The sequence below is a fragment of the Mastigoproctus giganteus genome, chromosome 10 (assembly GCF_048544385.1).
Source record: "Mastigoproctus giganteus isolate SK-2022 chromosome 10, ASM4854438v1, whole genome shotgun sequence".
Lineage (NCBI taxonomy): Eukaryota > Metazoa > Arthropoda > Arachnida > Uropygi > Thelyphonidae > Mastigoproctus > Mastigoproctus giganteus.
In genome coordinates, this window is record NC_143584.1 from 37,936,425 (window position 1) to 37,960,981 (window position 24,557).

At 33.8% G+C, this 24,557-nt stretch overlaps 1 protein-coding gene across 1 annotated transcript in view; it reads left to right on the forward strand.

Moving 5' to 3' along the window:
* The window catches only part of LOC150078990 (patj homolog), a 946,782-nt gene that overhangs the window by 213,339 nt on the left and 708,886 nt on the right, over positions 1-24,557 (forward strand). Inside the window, exon 6 of the mRNA XM_090382912.1 lies at positions 23,240-23,465. Within this exon, the coding sequence (XP_090239038.1) occupies positions 23,240-23,465 (226 nt within the window). The remainder of the gene's footprint in view (positions 1-23,239; positions 23,466-24,557) is intronic.

Here is a 24,557-nt window from a genome sequence, read left to right on the forward strand (position 1 = left end):
CACTTTCCGATCATTTGCTCCTTACAAACAGGAGTAACACCAAATCCTGATAAACGATCCTCTTGGAAGTTTAAAAAGGCGAACTGGGATGGCTATTCTGCTCAAATACTTCTAGACAGATCTTACGTTAAAAAAGAACCTATTGATGATGTAAATACTTACATCACCAATCAGATTCTGACTGCAGCAAATACCTACATTCCAAAATCCAAGACATATCACAATCACCGAAATCACTGGTGGAATGCAGATTGCTTCACTGCCAAACAGGAAAAAAACCGAGCTTGGAATAATTTCCGTAAGAATCCCACCACTAATAACCTCATTGCTTATAAAAGGTTTAAAGCAAAAGCAAGGCAGATTAGACGGAAAGCGAAACGAGACTCGTGGATCGCTTTTGCCTCAACAATCACAAAAGACACCGACACACGCCTCATTTGGAAAAAAATACAGGCACTAAATGGGAAATTCGCTCGTATGCCCTCTCCAATACTTCATTGGAAAGGGAAAGACCTATCTACAGCTGAAGAAGTTGCTAATGCACTTGCTGAATCATTTGCTACAATCTCTGCTTCTGCCTCCTATGGGTCCACATTTCAGAACATCAAAACTAGTGCAGAACGATATAAAATCAACTTTTTCACGAACCGTTCTTTCCCGTACAACCAACCCTTTACATTCATAGAACTTCAAGAATCGTTAAACAGATCTTCAAACAGTGCTGCAGGCCCAGATGGAGTTCATTATGTTATGCTGAAACATTTAATTCAAGAAGATTTGAGTACCATGTTAATCTTTTATAATCGGATATTCTCCGAAAATGCCTATCCTTCCTCCTGGCGTCATTCTTTCATTATTGCTTTACCAAAACCAGGAAAAGATCATTCCTGTGTTGAAAACTATAGGCCAATATCTCTTACGAGCTGCCTGGGTAAAGTTTTCGAAAGAATGGTTCACACTAGGCTTACTTACATCCTGGAGTCACAAAATCTCCTTCCAGATCATCAGTATGGCTTTCGGAAGAATAGATCAACGCTGGACGTGCTTATCAAAGCCGAATCTCATATCCGCAATGCCTTTGTCATGAAACAACATCTTGTCATGGTCAACCTAGATCTTGAAAAGGCATTTGACACTACATGGCGTCATGGGATTATTATGGACCTTTACCACTTGGGGCTTAGGGGCCATTTGCCGAAAATAATTCAAAATTTTCTGCAATTGCGTTCTTTTCAGGTCCGATATAAAAATGTACTCTCTGCATTTCACATTCAGGAAGAAGGAGTCCCGCAGGGATCGATACTTAGTCCAACACTATTTTCAATCCGAGTTAGCAGCATAACACGAGACATCCCAAAAACTGTTGAAACTTACATGTACGCAGATGACCTTACAATTTCTTGTCGATCTCAAAGTATGAACACCATCGAACGGCAGCTCCAACTTGCTATTACCAAAATACAATCGTGGACTTCACGGAATGGCTACAAACTATCAGAAAAGAAATGCACTCTCACCCACTTTTGCAAGAAACGAACTCTCCATCCCGATCCGGAATTACAAATAAACAATATTCCAATCCCGCTTGTAAGTACCATTAAATTCCTTGGAGTGATATTAGATAGCAAGCTGAATTTTCAAGCTCACATCTCTCATTTAAGAAATACATGTCTAAAGCATCTGAATATACTGCGATCAGTCTCGGCTATGTCATGGGGCGCTGATCGGTATACGCTATTGCACCTTTATAGAACTTTAATCCGGTCACGGCTAGATTATTGTTGTCCGGTGTATGACTCTGCCAGGAGCACTACTTTACAACGTCTAAATATTGTCCAGCACAGTGCTCTCAGGACTGCGTTGGGCGCTTTTAAGTCTTCTCCAATCCAGAGTCTCTATATCGAAGCACACGATCCTCCATTACATCTTCGTAGGAAATCATTATTGCTCCACTATGCTGCTAAGATCCAGAGTCTTCCATCTCACCCCAGTTGGGAGTATCTTTATAATACTCGGTGGGATTTGATATATGACAGCAAGCCAAATGAAAACAGACCTGCTTCACTAAGGATTAAAGAGCTTTCTCAGAGTTGGAATATCAATTTAAGCGATATTTTTCAGAACACAACTGCTCCTGTTCCACCTTGGACATACGTTTCTTCCTCCCACGATACACATTTTTTGGAGTGGGGAAAGAATACTGTACCTTCCTTTAATATCAGGCAGTTGCACTTAGCTCACACTACTCTGAACTCCCATGCCTGTAAAGTCTATACTGACGGATCCAAAACAGCTTCTGCGGTTGGTGCAGCTGCAGTTTTTCCTTCTCTAACGGTTACAGCTTCACTACCATTAGTCTGCAGCGTCTTCACAGCCGAATTATATGCCATCAAATTAGCACTCAGTAAAATTATTGAACTTTCCATCTCACCTGTCATAATTTACACTGACTCGCTCAGTGCTGTTTCTGCCATAAGGAAGAATTTTTCATCTTCTCATCCTACCTTGAAACACATTCATTCTCAGCTATTTTCCTGCAGTGTGTCTAATCAATCAATCAGTTTTTGCTGGATCCCTGGCCATTCTGGTATTCCGGGAAATGAAAGTGCGGATCTTGCAGCTAAAAATCCTCATCCAGCTGGCCCAGAACATCTTCAGGTTCCTTACACTGATTATAAGCCTGTTATTCGCAAAGCAAGTTATGACAATTGGTCACAGATCTGGAAAAGTAACACCAGCAATAAACTTTACCAGATAAAGCAAGAACCAAAGCTGTGGCTCTCAGGCTTTCGACAAAACAGACGAGAGGAAGTAGTACTGGCAAGACTCAGAATTGGACACACTCATCATACTCATCTGTTCCTGCTACTGGGAGAAGATCCACCCCAGTGTTCATCCTGTGACAGTCAACTTACTGTTAGGCATTTCCTCTTCGATTGTCCCCTATATTCAACCATACGGTCAAACACTTTTCAGTCAGTCTCTAGGCTGAACCTCTCACATGATTTAACTCATATCCTGGGAAATGAAGCAAACATAAATGAACTTGTAATATTTTTAAAACGTATTGGACTATATAGGAGTATTTAATTTAACACCAACAGTGCTATATTTCGACTAAATAAACTATGAACAGACACAATTTGGCCTCAGTAGCCCTTGTGTCGTTAAGCTAAATAACAACAACAACATAGTAGCTTTGCCAGAGTTAAGATGTTTCTGGTTATGATGATATACTTCCAGGGTGTGATGTTCAGATTGGCAGACAAGACCGCTCTTGAGATGGTAAACGGTTTCCCGGCGATTTAGTTTAGCCATCTCAGGAGCCAGTATTCTACTCCTAAGAAGGCCTTGATGTTGTTCTCGGGGGCCGATGACCATATACTGTAGTCGATGCGTACAACGGAATCGGTGTAACGCATTTAAGGATGTATTGAATCATAAGATGTGGGCTTCGGAGACCGGCGAGTTCTTGTCTAGTGCTCCAGAGTGCTGCGTATGTCTTTTTCCGAATGTTTATCTTATCTTCCTTCACGGATTAGGCGATCCGCCTGTTCCGATTTTGAAGAGGTCTGCCCATCTTTTCTTCGGTCTTCCTCTCTCTCTTTTTCCTTTTGCTCTATATGTGTAAGCTAATTTATGGAATCTATTATCTTCCATTCTTTCTACATGTTCTTTCCATCTTTGTCTATATTCTATAATTTTTTCATTAATCGAGTAAATCTTTAATTCCTTTCTAATATTTATGATTTTATTTTATTAATTTTATTCTAATTTTATTTTATCTAATTTTGTACATCCTTTAACATATCTTAAAATTTTAATTTCTGCAGCTTGTATTCTATTAATGTCTCTTTGTTTCGGTATCCATGTTTCAGAACCATAAAGAAGTGTTGGTGTTGCCATTACTTTGTAAAATTTCAATTGTGTTTCTTTCCTTGTTATCTTAGCCGGAGTTATTTTTATTGTTCCACATATATTTTGAAATTTCGCCAATTTCTGGTTTATATCTTCTTCGACATCATATGTTATATCACATCCTAGATATTTAAAATGTTTTACTTGTTCTAATATTTTATTGTCTATAACTATTTTTGTTCTCACCGTATTTTTCCCCTTAAAAGCCATTGTTCTAGTTTTCATGGTTGATATTTTAACTTTATATTCTTCTGTTATTTGGTTTAATTTAAATACTGCAATTTATACTGTAAATTATCTTCACTATCTTGAATAATCATTTGATCATCTGCAAATAACAGTGTATTAATCCTATTCTTTGTATTTAAATATATACCCGTATTAATTTCTTCTGCCATTTACATATGATATTCTCGATATATATGTTAAACAACGTTGGTGACAAGCTACATCCCTGTCTAACTCCTTGATTTATTATACTTTCTTCTGTTAATTTATTACCTGTATCTATTACTATTTTTGTTCCTTGATATAAACTCTTTATTATTTTTGTAAGATTCTTTGGGTATCCTTTATTACTCAATATGTCCCATAGTTTTCGTCCGTTTACTCGATCAAATGCTTTTTCATAATCTATAAATGCTAAATGCCTGGATTGTAAATGCGTTTCTAAATTAAACTCTTTTCGTTTTTCTGTTATTTGTTTTAATATAAATATATTATCTGTACATGATCTTCCTTTTCTGAATCCTGCCTGTTCTTCTATTAATATTTCATCACAGATAATTTTAATTCTATTATTTATTATTTTGCTATACATTTTATACGCTGTATTTAGTATGCTAATCCCTCTATAATTCTTTGTATCATTTCTATTTCCTTTTTTAAATATTGAAATAATTTTTGCTATCATCCATTCTTCTGATATTTTATATTGTTCCCAACATTTATTAAATAAATTTAGATCCTGTCTTTTAAAAAATTTCTTGCGTTAAAATATGCGTTTACCATTTAAAACATAGCATGAGGTTTGTGGTAGTAATTTTAAGCCATTTGTAGGTTATTATATACTACTTGTTTCGTGAGAGTCAAGAAAGTTTTCATTTGTCAGTTCCGCATACTGTTGTGCCTGCTGTGTACAACCAAGCTGACCATCTGTGAATTGTCAAGTTGCGCGCTCGTGCCACCCTTCTGTCCGTCAAGGACGCGAAGGATCTGCGCCCTGCGTCCTTACCGCACAGTACCGATAGCTGTTGCTAAACGTTAGAGCATGGCCCGATTGCACGGCGATCTCCCGGTTTGGGTGTGCCAGCTTCGATGCATAGACATGCTACAAATTGAACAGCGCTACAACGTCAGGTTGGCGAATGATGTCAGAATGTCTGAAAAGTTCTCTTTACAATGCATGCTTTATCTGACACCTCCAGTCGTGTGGCCGTAACCTTCCTTAACCATGTTTCAGTTGGATATGGCTAACGTGGCCCTTTCCACTTTCATTGTAAAGGTAGGATTGTGCATATGGGCGTACTTGAAGGCGTCACCATTTAAACGAACACATGTGTTGAAACGTAAGGGACATCAATTATTCGTTTTGCCAAAAACATGCATCGATATTAGAAAAATAATGACGCCCATAAACATACTCCAAGTTTTTTCTTGTTCAAAATTAACATTGTGTACACATTTAAGCAATTTCGTTTTTAAATAGTTTTAACTGGTACTTTTATTTATAGATCCTAAGGTATATTATAATCCTGAGGAAGTTGCATTGCATCATTTCATGTAAATTATAGTTTAACAAAACTGTAATTTATAGGAAAGCAGGCCATTTTATCATAGCTGACATAGTTTCTATGTAAAATAGATTATAAGAATAAGTGTACCACCTAGATAACATTACTCCTTCTGGTATTTTTGGCTCATATTTTAACCCCGTATTTCCTCCTCCCCTTTTTTAATGATGATATTTACTATCAAATAATTATAGAAATTTCTGAAGGTACCGAATTGATTTGACTCAAATTTAATAGCAATGCTTAATTTAGCAGTACTCACCTTAGTATGATCTGCAATTGATGCTTGGGATAGGAAATTAAATAAATTGAGGTTGGGGTAAAGGTTGGGGACAGTTCTGCCGGGTGTTTGCAGGTACAGACATCACACTCACATTTTCTGTAACAAACCTATAACAAACTTAGCTCAATGTTCAATTCATAAAAAGAAACATAAATATCAAATTAATGACATGAATAACATCATATACCTAATAAAATGTCAACAAAGTTGCAATACCTGTTATATCGGAAGTACCACCACCAAATACGGTTCCACAAAAACACCTAATACACGAGCATATTATCATTACAATAGTTTTAGAACAGGACAATCAAGTACCGAACTTACACAACATGTACATTCCAATAATAACAACCTCCTAATCGATTCAACCATCACTATCATTAAATTAAAATCCAGTTATAAAATTTTTCAGTACGAAGCCCTCATCATAGAATGGTTTTGCCGTCACTCCAAACTCAACGTCATAAATGCAAAACTATCCTACAATCTTTCCCTGGTCTGGAATCTCATGCACCTGAGATTCCCACATGTTTCAAAGAGCACCATGGGAACTTAGAACTCCTTTAAATATACGCGTTCTCTCCCTACTTCATCATTGCCAACTGAAGACGTTAACAAACAAAAGTCAACTTGTTACGACTTTTGGCTTACCCAGTTCAAACTTTTAAATTCTTTCCTTAATTAATTTATCAACTATTCATTAATGACAACCAAGGAAAATTGGTTGTCATTAATGAATAGTTGATAAATTGATATTTTAATTCCGATTTTCAATTCTTTACCCCAACCTCAATTTATTTAATTTCCTATCCCAAGCATTGATTGCAGATCATACTAAGGTGAGTACTGCTAAATTAAGCATTGCTATTAAATTTGATGATATTTACTTATTGAAGCTCTTGCTAAACAGAATGAATGAATTTAAATAATTCATTTCCCAACCCTATGAAAAAAAAAAAAAAAAAAAAGATTTACTGTGGAAATTCCAAATAACAAGTGATAAGTTGTGTAGTTTCCTTGACCGTAATGTGTTCTTGGCAATCACCAGGAATATGCAGAAGTATTACAGGTTTACACAGTGGGATGTACTCTTTTTCAGTGAGATGTGAAAAATGAAGTTTTTTTTTTTTTTTCAATTAGACATATTTTCTATTCTCCTAAGTGGGAGGATGGAGAATATATAATATAATGCCTATTTTTTCTACTGTATACTCCTGTGGGAACTTTCACCAGCACTCCCACAGGGCTATACAGTACTGTGGGAACTTTCACCAGAACTCGGAAAGAAATATATCTTAATTTTTGCTTAATATTTTTACAGCTACTTCCATATTAATGAAAAGAAGGATTTTTCCTTCAAAATAAACAGCTTCAAAATATTTAATAAAACAGTTTATGGAATGTATTATAATACAAAATACACACAAATACATTCCATAGAGTTTACAAAATAATGCAAAACTATTTATATAATTACAAGATTTACAGTTTATTTAATTAAGTTTATGCTAACCTGTTTGATCAATGAGAAGAGTTAATTCGATTTTATAGGCTGAAGAGGGTTTCCATGCATGTTACTGATGTTGTATAAGCATTGTGCTTGCTTTGAATATAAAAGGACAGGGATAAAATCATTGATAAAAAAAATAATGAAATAAATTCAGGGTGATTTATAAATTTTGTTCGCTTAGACTGACTATCCGTACAGATCTCTCCAGATGGGGCCAAATAATAAATTTTAAATTATACATCAAATACTAATTTGATTTTTTTTTATTTTATTAAAAAAAAATAAATAATGCTGTAGCACGTATTACTGTAATCTAAAGCAATTGCTTACACATTCCTGGCTTCAAAAGGTAATCTAATTAATGCATCTGGGTGATTTATAAATACAGGTGATAACCAGGTGTTATCACCTGTGGGTGTCTTACTTATCTACGTCAGTAGTGGTGAACTTTTTGTGCCCTATGTGATAGAAATAAGTTGAATTGAAAATATAACAATTTTTGACTATAATTTGTAAGTAATCTGAATAATTCTGCACAGTTACACCTATGCTTTAAAGGTTACATGTGGCTAATATACTGCAAAACAAATTTGCTTTCAAATAGAAGACTTTTTTTAAAATATAAACTATTTTTGGGTGGCTTTGTGCCTGTATATGCATGCTGCTTCTGGCACACATACCCTTGGTTCACTCTTCCTGATCCTCTAAAGCAGCGTTTCTTAAACTGTGTTCTGTGAGATGTGAACAACTGTTACACCAAAAATCGTAATTAATGATTAAAATAAATATATTTTTGCATATTTGTGCAGACACCACTTTTGTATCATTATAATTTTTAACATTATTTTTTTCAGTTTTTAATAAGCTGGCATAGACTAATAATCAAATAGACCGCGGAACACTTTATTTTGGCGGGCTTTTGCATAGAGAAGCATGTGTTGAGGTAATGACATCTACTAAAAAGTAGCAATGTAGTTGATGTAATATGCCATTTGTATGCAATTTAGCCTGGAGTATATGGGTTGAAGGAGAGAGGGGAAGCGAACAGATATCATAACAAAACCTGTTTCCTTGTTTAAATTTTTATTGATAATTATCAGTATTTTGAAATACTATTATTAAAATAAATGACCATGGATCTGTGGTTGGAAAACGAGAAGCAAATTCTTCTAGTGTTGCAACTGTGGTCGATGAAAAGAAACACAATATTGTCACACTTCAAAGTGAGGGTGAACAGTCGCAGCCTTTTGTTCCCCGAAGTGAGAAAAATAGGAACCAACTAATAAAAGACCAAAACGAAAGTATGATGACAGTTATTTGAATTTCGGCTTTACATGTGTTGGAAATAAAGATGCACCTGGTGCACAGTGCGTCATATGTAATAAAATATTACAAACAGTTCTTTGGCTCCCACTAAACTTGTTTTGTAAGTGTTCCATCAATATATTGTGAGATGAAAAGTGTTCCGTGACTAAAAAAGTTTGGGAAATGCTGCTCTAAAGAGTGTGAAATGCTCAGTGCTTCAAGTGAACATGCTCAAATTTATTTTTGTCCTCTTCAGTGGTATTCAACAAGGATGTGTGTGTGGTGGGAGCCGGAAATTCAAAAAATTTAGTTTTCAGATTGGGAATGTTATGAAAGAATTCTATTTTTTCGTAATTTGAATTAATCATCTTCCTTGACATTTGAAAAAATAAAATTTATCAATTATCTCCTCTGAATAAAATTTTAGTGATGTTTGTACACATTAGCAATTTGTGGGAAACTTCTTGCTATGTGCAATTTTTAAGTGGTAAAATCTAGATATAATAATACTGGGAGAAAGAAGCAGAAGATGGAAAACCATTAATTGGTTCAGATATGAGAGAGGGTTCAAATACTTGAATTTTTAGGTTCCATCTCTCTTATTCATTAGAGTCTGAATTTATGTGATTTTGTTATTTGTGTTAAAGGGCATCTCCTTATGCAATACTAGAACTTGGCAGTGAATTACACTGCTGTGCATGCTAATGCAAAGAATTTAAGTTTTGTTAACAAACTGAAACCACCATATGTTTCTAACATACGGTCATTTAAGAAGTTTGTACCTTATGGGCCTACTTTGATTCTTTCATTAGTGAGTATAATTCTTCATAAAAGGTGAACTGAAATTTGACTGGTGCCAGTTCAAATGAAAAACTCCTTACAGAACTGTTATCTAATACTGTAACTACTGTTGGATGAGCCAAAACAGTCCATGTAATGTATGTCTTAATTTATTGTAAATTAGTTATGCTAATATGCAGTTTATTTTATTATAAAAATAAGTAAATATTATTCATTAGCATAGAGTAGTAATTCTGCCACCAAGTTATTAGCATATATAGTTATATATGCAGAATGTTACAGAATATACTTTTGCACCTTACTGGTGAAGCAACATTGAAATAGTACTAAAACAGTAAGCAATATTTGCCTAAAGAATAAAAATATATAGCAGTGAGATTGCCTTCACTGTAAACAGTAGTGTATAATTGACAGTGGATTTTAAGCATGTTTTACTTCCCCTCTGGATGAATCCAGAGGGGAAGTAAAACATGTTTCAGAGCTGAAAACTATTCTAAACTATGTAAATGAAATGAACAGATCTGGACCTTTCATTCTGTTCCAAAAAAAATCAAAGCAAGGAAGTTTTCTCTTTGGAAGCACACAGTATCCTTTCCACTAAACAAGTTCTGCTGTGAAGGCTATTCAGGAGCATATTCAGAAATAGCACTCTACAGTTCCAGATGCTTGGACTTTGCATTATAACAATATCAGAATTTACTGCATACATGCTCTCAGCATTTCATTCCATCTCAGCATTCCATCCTACCTCATCTTGTAAGGAATATTTGAGCATAGTAATTTGAACTGGATATCAGAGGTGACAAAAGCCCCAGAAGTGGCACTGAAGGATGTAACAAGATTTCACACAGGGAAATATTTGAAAGAAGCAATGGGATAGGTGAATCTGTAGCCATCAGGAAAGTATATTGAAGAAAGAATGCCACAGCACAGTTGAGCAGGTATAGGTTTTTTGGTAAGTTTACTACATTGTATAAGGAAAATTTACTCCAAAGGGAGTTGTTTAAAAAAAAAAAAAAAAAACACTAACGGTTTACTTTGTTTTAAAAAGATGATCATGTAGTTTAATGAAATCAAATACATCTTACTTGGTTATGTATTTTAAATGAAATAGTGCTATGACTTTTATTTTTATAATCTGTATTGTAGCAAAGTAGTATAGATAAATAATACCACATTAATGTCAAATGCAGAATTGATTTAAGATTGAAGCCAGTAATATGAATGAATGAAAGAAAATCCAGTGTTATTTCAGAATTATGAGACGTCTTTAAAAATTATTCTATATTATGCAACTATCTATTCAGTCTCAACAACTGGATAATTTTCCTGACACCAATTCTTGGCCTTAGGTTTTTTTTTTTTTTTTTTTTTTTTTTGAGGCACCTCATTTTTGGTGGCATATACTAGACTAGTTGAAGCATAGCTGCTTTGCTTTGGTGACATTCCAAAGTGACAGTTCAGTACTGGAGTGTTTTGAGATATTAATGCCACTAATTTTATTATACCCCCAAGCTCTTATCATGTATTGTCTGTATTTACATTAACAGGGTGGCATGATTTAAATTTCCAGGACCATCTTGCTTATGTTTTGGAAATTTGTTCATCTAGCATGTTGCCGTATTTGTGCTGAAATTCTTAAATTTTTGCTTTATCAGTTGCTTTTTTTATCCTTCTTTTATCAGTAGGAATGTTATTAAGTTATTATCACCATCATTTGTTTAGGCAGAAAATAGTTATATTCGAAAGCTGTTGTGTATGTAGATGAAGTTTAAAGTAAACATTTAATGTTTTTTTTTTTTTTTTTTGAGTTTCTTTAAAGACTTATTTGGAGTAAATTTTTCTTATAGTAAACTTACCAAAAACCTATACTTGCTTAACTGTACTACTCTTTCATAAATATGCCTTCCTGCTTGAGGCAAATGCAGTTGTTCCACTCTGCAAATGTGTACAGAAAACAGTTGTGTACATAATTTGTTAGACTAAAGCAACCTTCCATTTGGGGTGAGAGAAGTTATTTAGTTGATTTATAGCTTGAAACCATAAAATAACAATGGTAATATTTATATATGCTGAAAAATCTCTATAAGTAAAAATTACCTGCCATTGTCTCTAAAAAAAAAAAAAAAATCAGGGATATGCTGAAAACAAAACTAAAAAGTAAATAATGCATTAAACATTGCACACTGCCAAATAAAAACTATTAAAAGTAAAATTATTAGCTTTATAAAATAAAATTCAGAAAATAGATATTGACAGTGAAAGTACTTCTGTATAAAAATAAAATAAACTCAATTTTTGCAGTGGTTTTCAACATTTGTATACTGTCTTTTTCGACTCCTTAACAGCAGAACGGAATCAAATGGGCTAGATATGCATCCCTTCTCCATTAATAGTAGAGCTACTACTGTAGATACAAAGAGCCTAGACCTTTCACTGAGTCAATGACGTAAGTTTTCACAGAATCAATGTGAAGAACCTTCAATGAGAAATGTACTATAACTGTAGAATAATATTTCTCCCAATTTTAGTATCAAGTTCAAAAATTTAAACATAGAAAGTTTAAAATAAGAAATCTTCTAAACCCTAAAAGTAAGAAATATGTGAGATAATGCCACTAGAACTTTCAGTTACATTCATATACATACAAAGCCCATATAGTCAATATTTTTTTCCTGGTGCAGCATAAGCCTCAGGTTTCCTTGCACCATATGGCTATTAATAATAATAATAAATAATAATATTTTCTCATTTGGCCTTGGATGTTAACTTTACCAGTTCTTATGATAACAGTCATGTTTTTTTTTTTGTGTATACTTTTATTTTTTCAATATTGCTTCTATTACTGTGTATTCTAATTAATTTAAATAATCATTTTAGTTCATAAATTATATCTTGATTTTTATTTGCTTGTGTTACTGATCAGCAGTGGGAAATTCAATTTGGGAGTATTTTGACACTTTAGTGTAGTCAAATAATACAGGGTATCTAGACTTTGGTTGCATCTGCAAAAAAAACCTGCAAATACCCACACAATTCTGTCTTGAATTTAATTAAGGCTGAACCTTAGAGACCCCCTGGCAGGTAGTTTATTCCAGTGTTAACAGTTCTCAGGTTAAAGGTGAACTTTAGCTGATGATATCATCTCCCTGATCATTGAGATTTGTTATGTGTGTGTGTGATTAAGAAATGACTGAGGTTCTGGAATGTGACATAGTTAATAAAAGTAATAATCTAATAATTTGTAGTATTTCTTAATGGAAATATAGGAAATGGCAAAAACCTTGATTATGGAGAGAAGAGGGTGCCTGTTATTGGTAAATACATAATTTAAAGACTTACTCTGTGTATATGTGTATTAGAAACACTGAAATGAAGTTAAATAATCAAAAACAAGCTTTTTGTTTACTTTAACTTGATTGATATGTAATATAAGTTCATTAGAAGCTAATTTACCATGACCATAGTGCTGCCTGGAAAAACTTGCTTATGTTTAGGAAATTAAAAATTAAAAGTTGAGATACTCAAATTTGCGAACCTTTACAGTCTGTAATAGCATTCCCAATATGTTGAGCCAGCTTCTTACCAGCTGAACTCACTTTAGCGCTACATACACATATGGCAGTTGGGTGCTGTTGTACAAGGTACTGAAGCCGCCTCCGTAGCCAGGTGGGAAGGAGCAGCAGTGCGTAGCACACGCTTCCTGATTAGACCGGGGTTCGAGCCCGTCACCACCAGATGCGGAAAGGTCAGGGAATGACCACCACATTTTCCGGAGCAATATGGCCTTAGTTGCTAATGCTCCTAAAAATCAAATAACAAACAAACAAACAAGGTACTCAAACTGCATTTTTGAGGTTAACTGGTTGCTACTTTTGTTTACTTTCTGTTGCTAACTGTTGAAATACTTTCATCAACACTATACATCAATGAAAACTCCTTAATCTGGAGTATCAGTACTGTACCTGTGAAGTTCCTCTCAAAAATCATGAACCAGTGTTGATTGAAGGTAAAAATCTGTAATTTTCTGTGCCTTCCTAAATATATTCTACATTTAGGATTTTATATATTTGTATATGGTTTTCCCAGGCTTAAAGTGTGCGAGAACCTGTTTGGTGCAGCATCACTGCCTGTGTTTTAAATAGTCTAATACCAGTACAACTTGTTGTGAAGGCAAAGTCCTTTCTGTTGTGAGCATAAAGACCATTGCATTTATATTATGAAGCTTGGGATTGCATTTGTTCATTAATCAAGTTTTACTTGCTTTTAGATTGTTGGTAGTTATATAATAAATGGAAGATTAACCTTTTGGAGATGTAATATATTTGATTATGAAATAAGTTTGCTGTTCTGCTGTGAACATACAGAATGAATAGAAAAACAGACTTCCTGTAGTTATTTAAGTGTAGCTTTGCTTTTTACAATGTCTGACACAGTTTGTTTTTTCATGTCATGTTCCTCACAGATATGGAAAAGAGACATTCCAGAGTTTTAACTTTTCTAGCAGCTTTAGTTTCTGTACAACACTCAAATGCACATGCTTTGCCTTTTTGTCAGTTTTCTTAGGGTCGTAGTGATACACTAAGTTATAATAAAGAAAATAAGGGCACAGATGAGCATGTAATGATATGTGATAGTGAGTTTATTCCTAAGCAGACTGGGATACTTATTTGTGATTTATGAGTTCATAGTTTCCTCAGTTTCATAATACACTCTGTTGCCAGTCACTCTTTTTTGTTAATCCTTTAAATCAGGGGTCCCCAAACTTTTAGAGAAGCGGGCCACATATGAATATTTGGTGGGCAGGAGAAAATTCCTAATTACTGAAAACTACATTCTTTGCACAACTCTAATGTTATGCAGAGAAGCAAATTTTATATATACCTGTATCTACAGATTCAAAAATAAATTGATGGATATGTAATATAATATACCAGTTTGTTTATATCAAATTTTAATTATTACTTATTTATTGTACTAATCACAAAAATACAATCAGTAATAGAACAAAATTAATTATTACTTATTTATTGTACTAATTGAAATATCCATGGGCTGGATAAAATTCTTTCACGGGCCATAGTTTGGGGATCTCTGCTTTAAATTAAGATCTGTATAATTGAAAGTTTACAGCAAAGTAAATGACTCTTTTGTTGAAGTCATGATTAAGGAAAGTTAAATTAAACTTGCTGAAATCTAATCCGTTGGTTCTCTTTCACTTTATATTTATGTCACATGGTTCTTGTCTATTCTATCAGTGAAAATATGCTTCACTTATTCATTTTACTTACTGCCCACTGAGATATCTACATTCAAATCTCTAGAAACTATATTTTATACCAACATATTTTTACATTCCTTAGATATCCAGTCTCCCTTCTCAGGACCAATTCAAGGAATTCAGTGTCTCTTTTTTTTTTTTTTTGTATCGGGTTCCAGACCTGAATGCAGTATTCAGTTGGAAAATACTTTATTGTTATCTTGTTGCATTGTATTTTATAATTTTGAAATTATATCCTTCTTTTCCCTGTATAAAAAGGTCTAGTATATTATTGATAAGATACCATGCACCTTCTTCTTCAATTGTTTGCATTGCACTGCATGGAGATTGTGATGCCTGCTGTATTATCATCTAAAGCCATTATTTTTTTACTCTTAAGAAAATTTTCTCTTAATCTACAGCTTATTATATAATGTAATTATTATTTCTCAGGGGCAGGACCTTAAATTTAGAAGGATTACACCATAATGGCCATTTGTGTGGCAAATGATCAAAAAAAAAATGGCCAAGTTCATGTAGGTGTAGCTCATGACCTGGTTATAAGTTTTGTGCTTTTTCACTTTCAATGTAATTGAAGAAGGTTAGGAATGGGGATCATTGATCCCCAAATGATCCCACTTATGACTTTGGACCACACTGTAGAGTGCCTGTTTATAACTACCCTCTATTTCCTCTTTTCAGCCTTCAATTGATAATCCTGAGGATCTTGAAAGTAATCCCAAATTGTTTCTGTTTGAATAATAACTGTTCATGATGGACTGTGTCAAATGTTTTACTAAATTCCAAGTATATAATGTTGAAATTTTTTTGCATCCAGTTGCTTGGTAATGATGTCCTAATAATTTTAATAAAATCCTAAAAGATCACATCATGATCCTTTAGAATTTCAAGAACAGTTCCTTAAAATTGAATTTGATAGGTTTTCCTACTACTGAAGTCAAACTTCAGTAGTAGGAAAACATTTCTTCTTTAGTTTTACCAGTGCTGAGTGAAGAGATGTTTTCACTTTTCAGTCAGGGTTATTTACCCAAGTCCATTGATGATCTCATAATTAATCTTAATGGCTTGATGCATTCATTTGCCACCCATTCAGTGTAACTGGGTGGATACAAATGTTTCTCAACCTGGGTCATGACCCACTGGTGACCAAATTTTAAACTGTATTAGTCACCTAACACACGTTAAAATGCTATATTACAGGTGACCCTAATAGACTCAGAGGGTGTCTTGAATGACAAAAGGGTGAGAATCACCAAGTTAATTTTGGATATTGATCTTGTGAACCCCCCCCCCTCCATTTGATCATTTATATATGACATTCTATTGATTTGCTTAACTTGAGATGATTTGGGAGACAAAAATTTCCAAGCAGCTTTTTTCTTGGACGCTTAAATCTATCAACTCTATTGATTTAGGACAGCTTATCTTTTTGATACTTTCTCCTGCTCACTATCATAACAGTTTTTTTCTCTGTCTGTTTTTATCTGTTAGTAAAACTATGGCTTTACCATTAAACAAATTGGCCATCAGGGGTACTAGTCTGCACTGCATAAAATGTGTGGAACATGCAAAATAGTATTCTTTATTACAGAGTATAAGTTTTACTCTGTGCTAGGATGTGTATTTTTTTGCCTGTGGTGCGAAACTAAATTTGATTTAGCATTGTCCTTCAGTAAGATGCCAAAGAAGTATACTGTAGTGTTTATGACGGCATATAGCAAGAAGTTCCATTCATTATAAAATGTGCACAGGGTAACATGTTTGGTTTTGTGTACTGTAGTTAGATGTGATTTTTCAGTTTCAAGTGGCAGGAAACACAATATAGTGGAATTTTTGTAAAAAAAAAAAAAAAAAAAAGAAAAAGCATAAGAACAATGTGTAGTGCATAGAAATAATGTGAAAACAGATGTAGCATTTTGAATTGAAGATGATAGTGTCCCCCTTTTTTCCTATATTATGGAACATGTTCCCTTATTCCCTCTGCATTTATCTTATTCTTATAATATAAATCAGTGCCAGTGTCTGTTGGGCTCTCAATTAGTGTATATAGCTGTACATACTATATAATCAGGCATCTCAGAAGTAACCTGATTGAGGTTTATAAGGCTCTGAGAGGGATTAGTAAAATGAATGAAGGTGGAATTCTCACTGTTATAAAGAATCCCAGAACTAGAGGCCATAAATTCAAATTATAGGGGGTCAAGGTTTAGATTAGATTGTAGGAAGTTTTCTTTTAGCCAGTAAGTCATTAATTGTTGGAACAAGTTGTCCTCAGAGGTAGTTGAGGCTGACAGTTTGAATAAATTCAGAGGTCAACTGGATAGTTACCTGTGTGAGGAGGGAAGAATATAATTTGTATTTTCTTATCTACTTGGTCCCCCTCAGTGTAGCAAAAGCCTGTGGCTTCCTTGCACTATATGGAAAATACTATTACTAGCTGGAAAAAAAATTTAAATAAAAAAAATCTCTATTCAGCGCTGCATTATACTTTTCTAAAACTGGGGTTTTGTGATAAATAATTGTATTTTAATTTTATAATGGGTATAGTATTTGGTGTGTCAGTGGGAAAATAAAAAAGAGAGCAGGAGTATGTTATAGTACAGTTGACTGTGGTGAATATAATGAACAACTACATAGACAAATAGAATAGCTCAAAAAAAAAAAAAGAGAATTGGAGATTAAATTTTCAGATCTTGAGTAAAACTTTAGGGTTGATTGTTCAATCAACAGCAAACATTTCTGTGTTTGTTTTTCTACACAATGTTAGAGAGGCAACAAGAGGAAAGCAATATTCTTCATCTGATTATTGCCACTGTCTCATTATGTATTAAGGATCTTCAGGTAAAGGAACCGCTAAGTTGCAGGGACCATAGTGTGTCGATGTGGGTTTTATTTAAAGATAACTGCTGTCAATGATAAAGAAAAGGGATTTTGTTTTGCGATTACAGTGGCCTCAGTCTTTAAATTGTTTTCAGTGGGACCAACTGATAACAGATGCAAGTACGGAATGGGAAGTTAAGGAAATAGAAGCTACCTCCCCAAAGAAAAGTATTAAAGATTTTTTTGCTTGTGTTAACACTACAAGGAAAGGGATGAAATTAGTTCACTAGTTATGAATGGCATAATTGTTGATGATCTACAGCAGTGATTGATTCCCAATCTGTGGGGGCCCACAATCAAAACATGGGTTGCAATTAGATTTTCTAAGGGTTAGCAAAATAAGCTTATGCTGCCCCTTAACAAATCTATATTTATATACAAATATAAATATATTTATATATATTATATTATATTTAATAAAATAAATATTACTTCTAATTATGCCATTCCAAACTTGTGCTACTTGTCTCAGTACATATGCCCAGTTTTTTTTTTTTTTTTTTTTTTGTTAGCTAAATCATGATCAGTTGGTGTTGCCTAATCATAATGTGTACTTATCTTTTTCATTAGCAAAGCAGCAATCTGATGATTGCTCGTGTAATTTTACTTATGCACACATTTCTGTTATTAGTACAGCAGTGTACTGTAAATTTTATTTTGCCCTTTATTTGAAAAATGATTTCAGTGAAAAGAAGCTATATTATAAAATACATAATGTATGGATTTACTTTGGATTATGAAGTTCTTTCTAATGAGTTGCTTAAACTTAATGATGACAGCTTCATTTGAATGCCAGACATAATCAATTTAAAAAGTGATCTGCATTTTTTTCTTTAATGTGATATGAAAATAGTCTTTATTTGATGTATTTGATATTATTATTTTCAAGAAATTTTCACAGTGATGTTTTTTATATTGTTATTAGGAAATTTTCTCAGTAGCCCTGGCATGCCCTCCTTCTCTTCTGTCATGCTGCAGGGGGTCATGCCTTTTGAGGTTATGAGAGGCACTGTGGCAATGCCTAATATTCCTTACATTTCAAGGTTATGGCTTTAAAAGTTGAAGAGGGGGATAGGCTACATTATATTAAAGAGCAATATATAAGAATTTCACTAATTCATACATATCCCTCCCCCATTAAATTACATCAGGGAATCATGAATAGTCAAACTAATGAAACATTCATCTGTGAAAAGCCTAAACCTAATACTTCCTCATTTATTCACAAATATTAGTGGTATCAGTTCTAATCTCTGTGATGCCTATTTCCATCTAGAATCTCCCAAACCCCTTACTTTTTCTCACAAATCAGAAAATATTGGTTGTTTCTGCTGCCACTCATCTCATTTTGTAATATTGTTCTGATTCTTTCTGATTTACAGACAGAACATGTGCATACATCTGTGCTAATGTTCCTTGTCAGAGACTTCCTGATTTGAAATCTCCTCATTCATTTGTTGCCCCTGTTGTTCTCTCAAAATTCTCTGAATCTTTGACCTTTTCTTTGATATGACTTTTTTGCTGCTGCTGTTGTTAGTATTAGATATGTAGGACAAGGAAGCTGAAAGCTTTTGCTGTAGCAACCAAAAAAAAAATATATATATATAATAGTAAAAAATACATATAAAAGAATAAAAAGGAAAATAAATTATATGTGTATATGTATCCTTTCTTACAGCTAACCTTTGAATTTCCCCAACCTGTATTTAACAACTTGCTGGCTATAAGACTAAACATCTTAAACCTCTTTTGCCATAATTTGAATTTATCACCCTTATTTCTGGAATTGTTTAAGACAATGAAAATTTTGCCTTCATTAATTTTACTCTTCCCTACTAAGAACCTTATAAACCATAGAGATCTATAAGATTCACAAAGACTACCAAGCACCATAGAGGAGACCTTATCAGGTCTCCTTTATGGTGTGTGGTTGTTAAGCTTGTAGCCCATTTATTTGAAGCCGTATGGGTGTCCTTCTTGCATATCTGTTCAGATCAGTTGCCTGCCTTGCACCCTAACAAGGAGCTCAAAGTTTTATTTAGGTGCGGCCTCCATACTTGAACATAGCATTCTAAGTGTGGTGTTACAATTGCATTATCCAGTGGGATTATGACCTTTCCATCTCTGCAAGCAAATTCAATTAGTTATTGATAGGGCATCATGGCTTCCTTGACTATTCCTGTAGTGTAAGACCTTGCATTTTTCTACATTAAAACATAACTGTCACTTTTATGACTGTTCTTGAAAATTCTCCACTGTCTCAATCTTTACATCATCTCCAAATTTTGACATCTTTTCCCGTCCCTTTTTCGATGTCATTTAAGAAACAGCAGTGGTCTCAGACAGACTAATCCTCACAGGACCCCTACATCTGTTGTTAACTCTATCTGGAAGGTGAACATTAATCACAATCCCTGCTCTGCAGCCACTCTGTGATCCATCTTAGAGTCTTGACTCATGATTCCAATACATTCCAGCTTATATAGTAACTTCTCATAAGGGACTGCTTTGCTAAAATCCACATAAAACAATAACTTCTACATTTTGAAGTTATTTAAATTATTAAAAACAAATTAAACGTGGCTTATGAGTTAACATATTAAAATAGCTAACCAGGTTAGTTAAACATGATTTTCCCTTAACAGAACTGTGTTATTCTTCAGAATTACATTTCTGTCTAAATGCCTCTGTATTGCACTCTTGATCATTGCCTCCATGATTAGAACTGCTTTTATGTAATTGTGATGTATCTGCACTTTTCCAACCAATCCATTTCATCATTTGACCCTAGAAATCTCTCTAGGGTCAAATGATGCTCTTATAATTAACTTTAACCTGGTAGTGGTACACAGCCCCTTTTGTGATATGAGTGACATTTCTTAACCATGATGTGGCCCAATTGTTTTCAAATATTTGTCTATTAGGTTTTTTGAATTGTGCTCTAGTGTACTAATGCTTGGCCTTTCACCAGTAGACAGCAGTGCTTACTAATTTCACTATTACATTTTTTAATAATAATTTAAAAAATTTTAAATAATTTTTTTTGCCACTAAAAATACTCATTAGTTTTAATGAAATAAAAAGTTTATTAATTATACTTGAATTTTCAGAAGAATGTTGATAACGTAAAATAGAAACATGAAAAATTTAATTTCTCCACCAACTTTAGGTTTATATAGCCATTAATTGTATCCACTAAACTTCAGAATTACTCCAACAAGATAAATTATATCAATAAAAAAAATAATAATAAAAAAAAAGTTTTGAAATCAACATATTTCATTGAAAAAAGAAATAGTAAATTTCTATATGTTATGAATATTTTAAACACAAAATAGTAACATGAAATCATTCTTATGTGAGTCTTTCCTCTCCCGCCACCCTATTAAAGCATAAGTTTTACTTCTGTGATGTACACTAGCTGTCAAAACAATGTTCTGGTCTTTTTTTGGTAACACAGGAATGAAAATGCACTGGGGTTAGCTGCTTGTGGCAGAATAGTAAACTCTGAGATGCCTTCAGGTAGTGAAAAACATGCTATTGTGTGAAAAGTAGTGTTTTGCTACATGATGAACTGTACTTGGCCAGTGGAATAACATAAGTAATGTAATATCATCTTTTCAGGGCCACTCAGCTTTCACAAAGTGAAAACAATATAAGTGGATAAAAAAAAAAACATATACAAGACGAAAGACACTATTAGGAAGGTATAAAAGCATTACTGAGTTACCAGGATTAAATATTCTTTTTCTGGCTTTGTCAGGGGACAGTTTTTTTTTTTTTTTTTTGTAGTTGTTGGCGCAACGGCTTCTGTGGCCATAGTGCACCTCCCAAGTTTTTTGCAGTACTTTGATCCAAGCCCGAGGCGGGATTCGAACCCGCGACCTTTGGGTTGCCAGGCAGGCACTTTACCCACCCGGCTAGCCTGGTCGGCGTCAGGGGACAGGATTCCACTGTTGGGTTAATGGTTCAGTTCTCTCTCTCTCTCTCTCTGCCTTCTTCAAAATTTCTGGGGGGTGTGTATCAACTCCAGGAGACTTATTGGCCTTAAATTAGACATAAAAGACATTAGGAAAAAGACATAAAAGTATTTTTCTAATAAACAATCTTTTATAATTTCAGTATTATTAATTTCATGTTGCTGGCCTCACTCACACGTCTTATCCTCAATGTTGAGGGTATTATTTCAGTAAAAATTGATGTGAAGTATCTGCCCAATTCATCAGAAAAATTAGCTGGGTTTTCTAAGCCTTCTCCCACACCTATTACACTAGGTCCAATCTGATTAGTTTCTTCTTCTTTGTTTTCACATATACAAAAAACTCCTTGTCCCTTTGCTTTCTTAGCCAGTGATTTCTCATACTCTGTGATTAGCAGCATAACACTTTCTGTGGTTGATCTATAATAGATCAACCACAGAACAATGATATATCAGCTACAGTTGATCTATTATAGATCAACTGTAGCTGTTATAGGTTTCAGTACTCTGTAAGTTTCCCATGCCATAGTTTTCTGCTTTATTAAACTGGCCAGCTTTATATTCATCCATCTTGACATCCTACTCATGCTATATTTTCTTAATGTTATATATGCATTCATGGTTTCTGTGATTATTACTTTAAAGTATTTCATAATTCTAATGTGTTCACTCTTCTGTTCTAACTGACCAGCTAAAAGAGGCAGGTAGTGTCTTAAACTTTTATAGTCCCCTTTCTAAAGTTAAAACTGTGTCTTTACTTTTAACAAATAAAGACAGTCTATTAGGATTTGCCTTTAGCCAGCTGGTGGTTGCTTGTTGGAACACGCTTCCATCTGTTGTTGTGAAAGTATATGGTTGAATAAATTCAAGGGAGAACTAGACAAATTCTTGGAGGACACGAATGGGCGAACTGTGTTGTTTTTTTTGTGTTTTTTTTTTTTGCTGATGCTATATAAGCTTGCTTTCTTGTATCATTTGCCATTACTGCATGCACTCTACTTGAAAATCATACTTCTTTATTTGATTCAGCTGCAAGTCAAAAATGTTTTTTGAAAGTAAAATGTTGGCAAATCTATGTGGAGAAATAAAAATTTACTTGTTTTTATACTATTAAAAGTTTGGCATGACCAGTGAGAGGATTGTGAATGTATGTATGTAAATACATACATTCACATACATTCATTCATACAACCTCCAAAACTTGTAATCTTGTTACAAGTTTTGGAGGTTGCTCTTATGATAAATTGGGCTTTACCAAATGCTATAAAATTACTTTAAATCAGAGCATAATTATTAATCTTTTAAAAACTATGAATATTATTCTGGCTTTTTCCAGGAATGATATTACATATATACTTAAGATATGTTGTATAAAAATGGATGACATTAAACAAAATGTGATCTTCACATTTTTGTTTAATCATCTAACTATTGTGAAAACTTTTCCAGTGTTATTCATTGTTACTTATGTTTATACATTTCCTAGAGATGGCCAACTCCAGGAAGGTGACCAGATACTTGCCATTGATGGCCAACCATTGGATAGCAATATCTCCCACCAACAGGCAATAAGTATCCTACAGCAAGCCAGAGGATTAGTAGAGTTAATAATTGCCAGAGGCGGTATTCCATCTCCTGATCAACCACTTAGAGGCTCTCTGGAACGTACACCTTCAGCAGTTAGTGACAGTTCTAAAGGATCTGATATGGTTGTGAGTTAAAAGTTTCTCTTTCTCTCCATCTTTGTTTTGTCTAAAAAAAAAAAAGCTATAAAGTTCATGACTGTCAAGAGCAAACAGCTATTGAGGTCTTTTAAAATATAAAACTTCAGAAAAATATTAACGCATTATCTCAATAAAATTGGTGTTTGAAATAATAGATTTTGCATAGCTCTTTATATTGTACAAAACATTTACTCCATACCACTTGTTCATGTTTACTCTGCAGTATTACCATACTAAAATGGCTTATAGTAAGTAGAATTCTTTTTTTCAGTAAAATGAACCAGACAGAAACAGTTAATTTGAAAGTAAAATGATATCTGAGGGGAAAGGAACTTGGCTGGCATGAAGCTTTACCCATTATATTTGAATATCATGACACTAAACACCCTTTGTTCATTGTTAACACTGTTCCAAGCCTGGCTTCTGAAAACCACATTCGAACAAGCTTCTTTTATTCTGTGGTTGTCTTTGAGTATAAAATCATTATGGCTGCCTAAAATAGTTTATCAGTATGTAACATAAATAAAAGTGTTACACTGATAAAATGTTTTGTTAGTTGTTTCTTATCATGAAAAACTTGTAGGAAACAAATCACTAACCCTCGTTTTCTAGACATCAGTAGCATTTTATGGCTTGTTTCGAATTTCTGACCATTTTTTGAAAATATCAACTCATTTAATTTGTTTCATTGTTTGAGTCCATCATCAAAAAAAAATTACAGTATGTAAATTTTCCTCTGAAACTTATCAGAAGAATGTGCAAGAAACATAAATGACTATAATAAATATACTTCATCTGGAGCACTAATCTGATATGTTATTGAAAATAGCATACATCGACAAATTATAATATTCATTTCTTATGGTCACTTGAGAATTAAAAAAAGGGGGGGGGGGTAAAGTTATTTTCATATACCACAAATTATTAACTCTGAAGATAATTATCATTCTATAAGGGCAGGCTGAAAGTAATGTCTCATTGTTTATAACCTCAGTACTAGGTGGTGCAGCAAGTTCCATCTCTGTTCTCTCTGTAACTGATAGTTTCTAGTTATGTTCATAGTAGCATTTTTATATGATT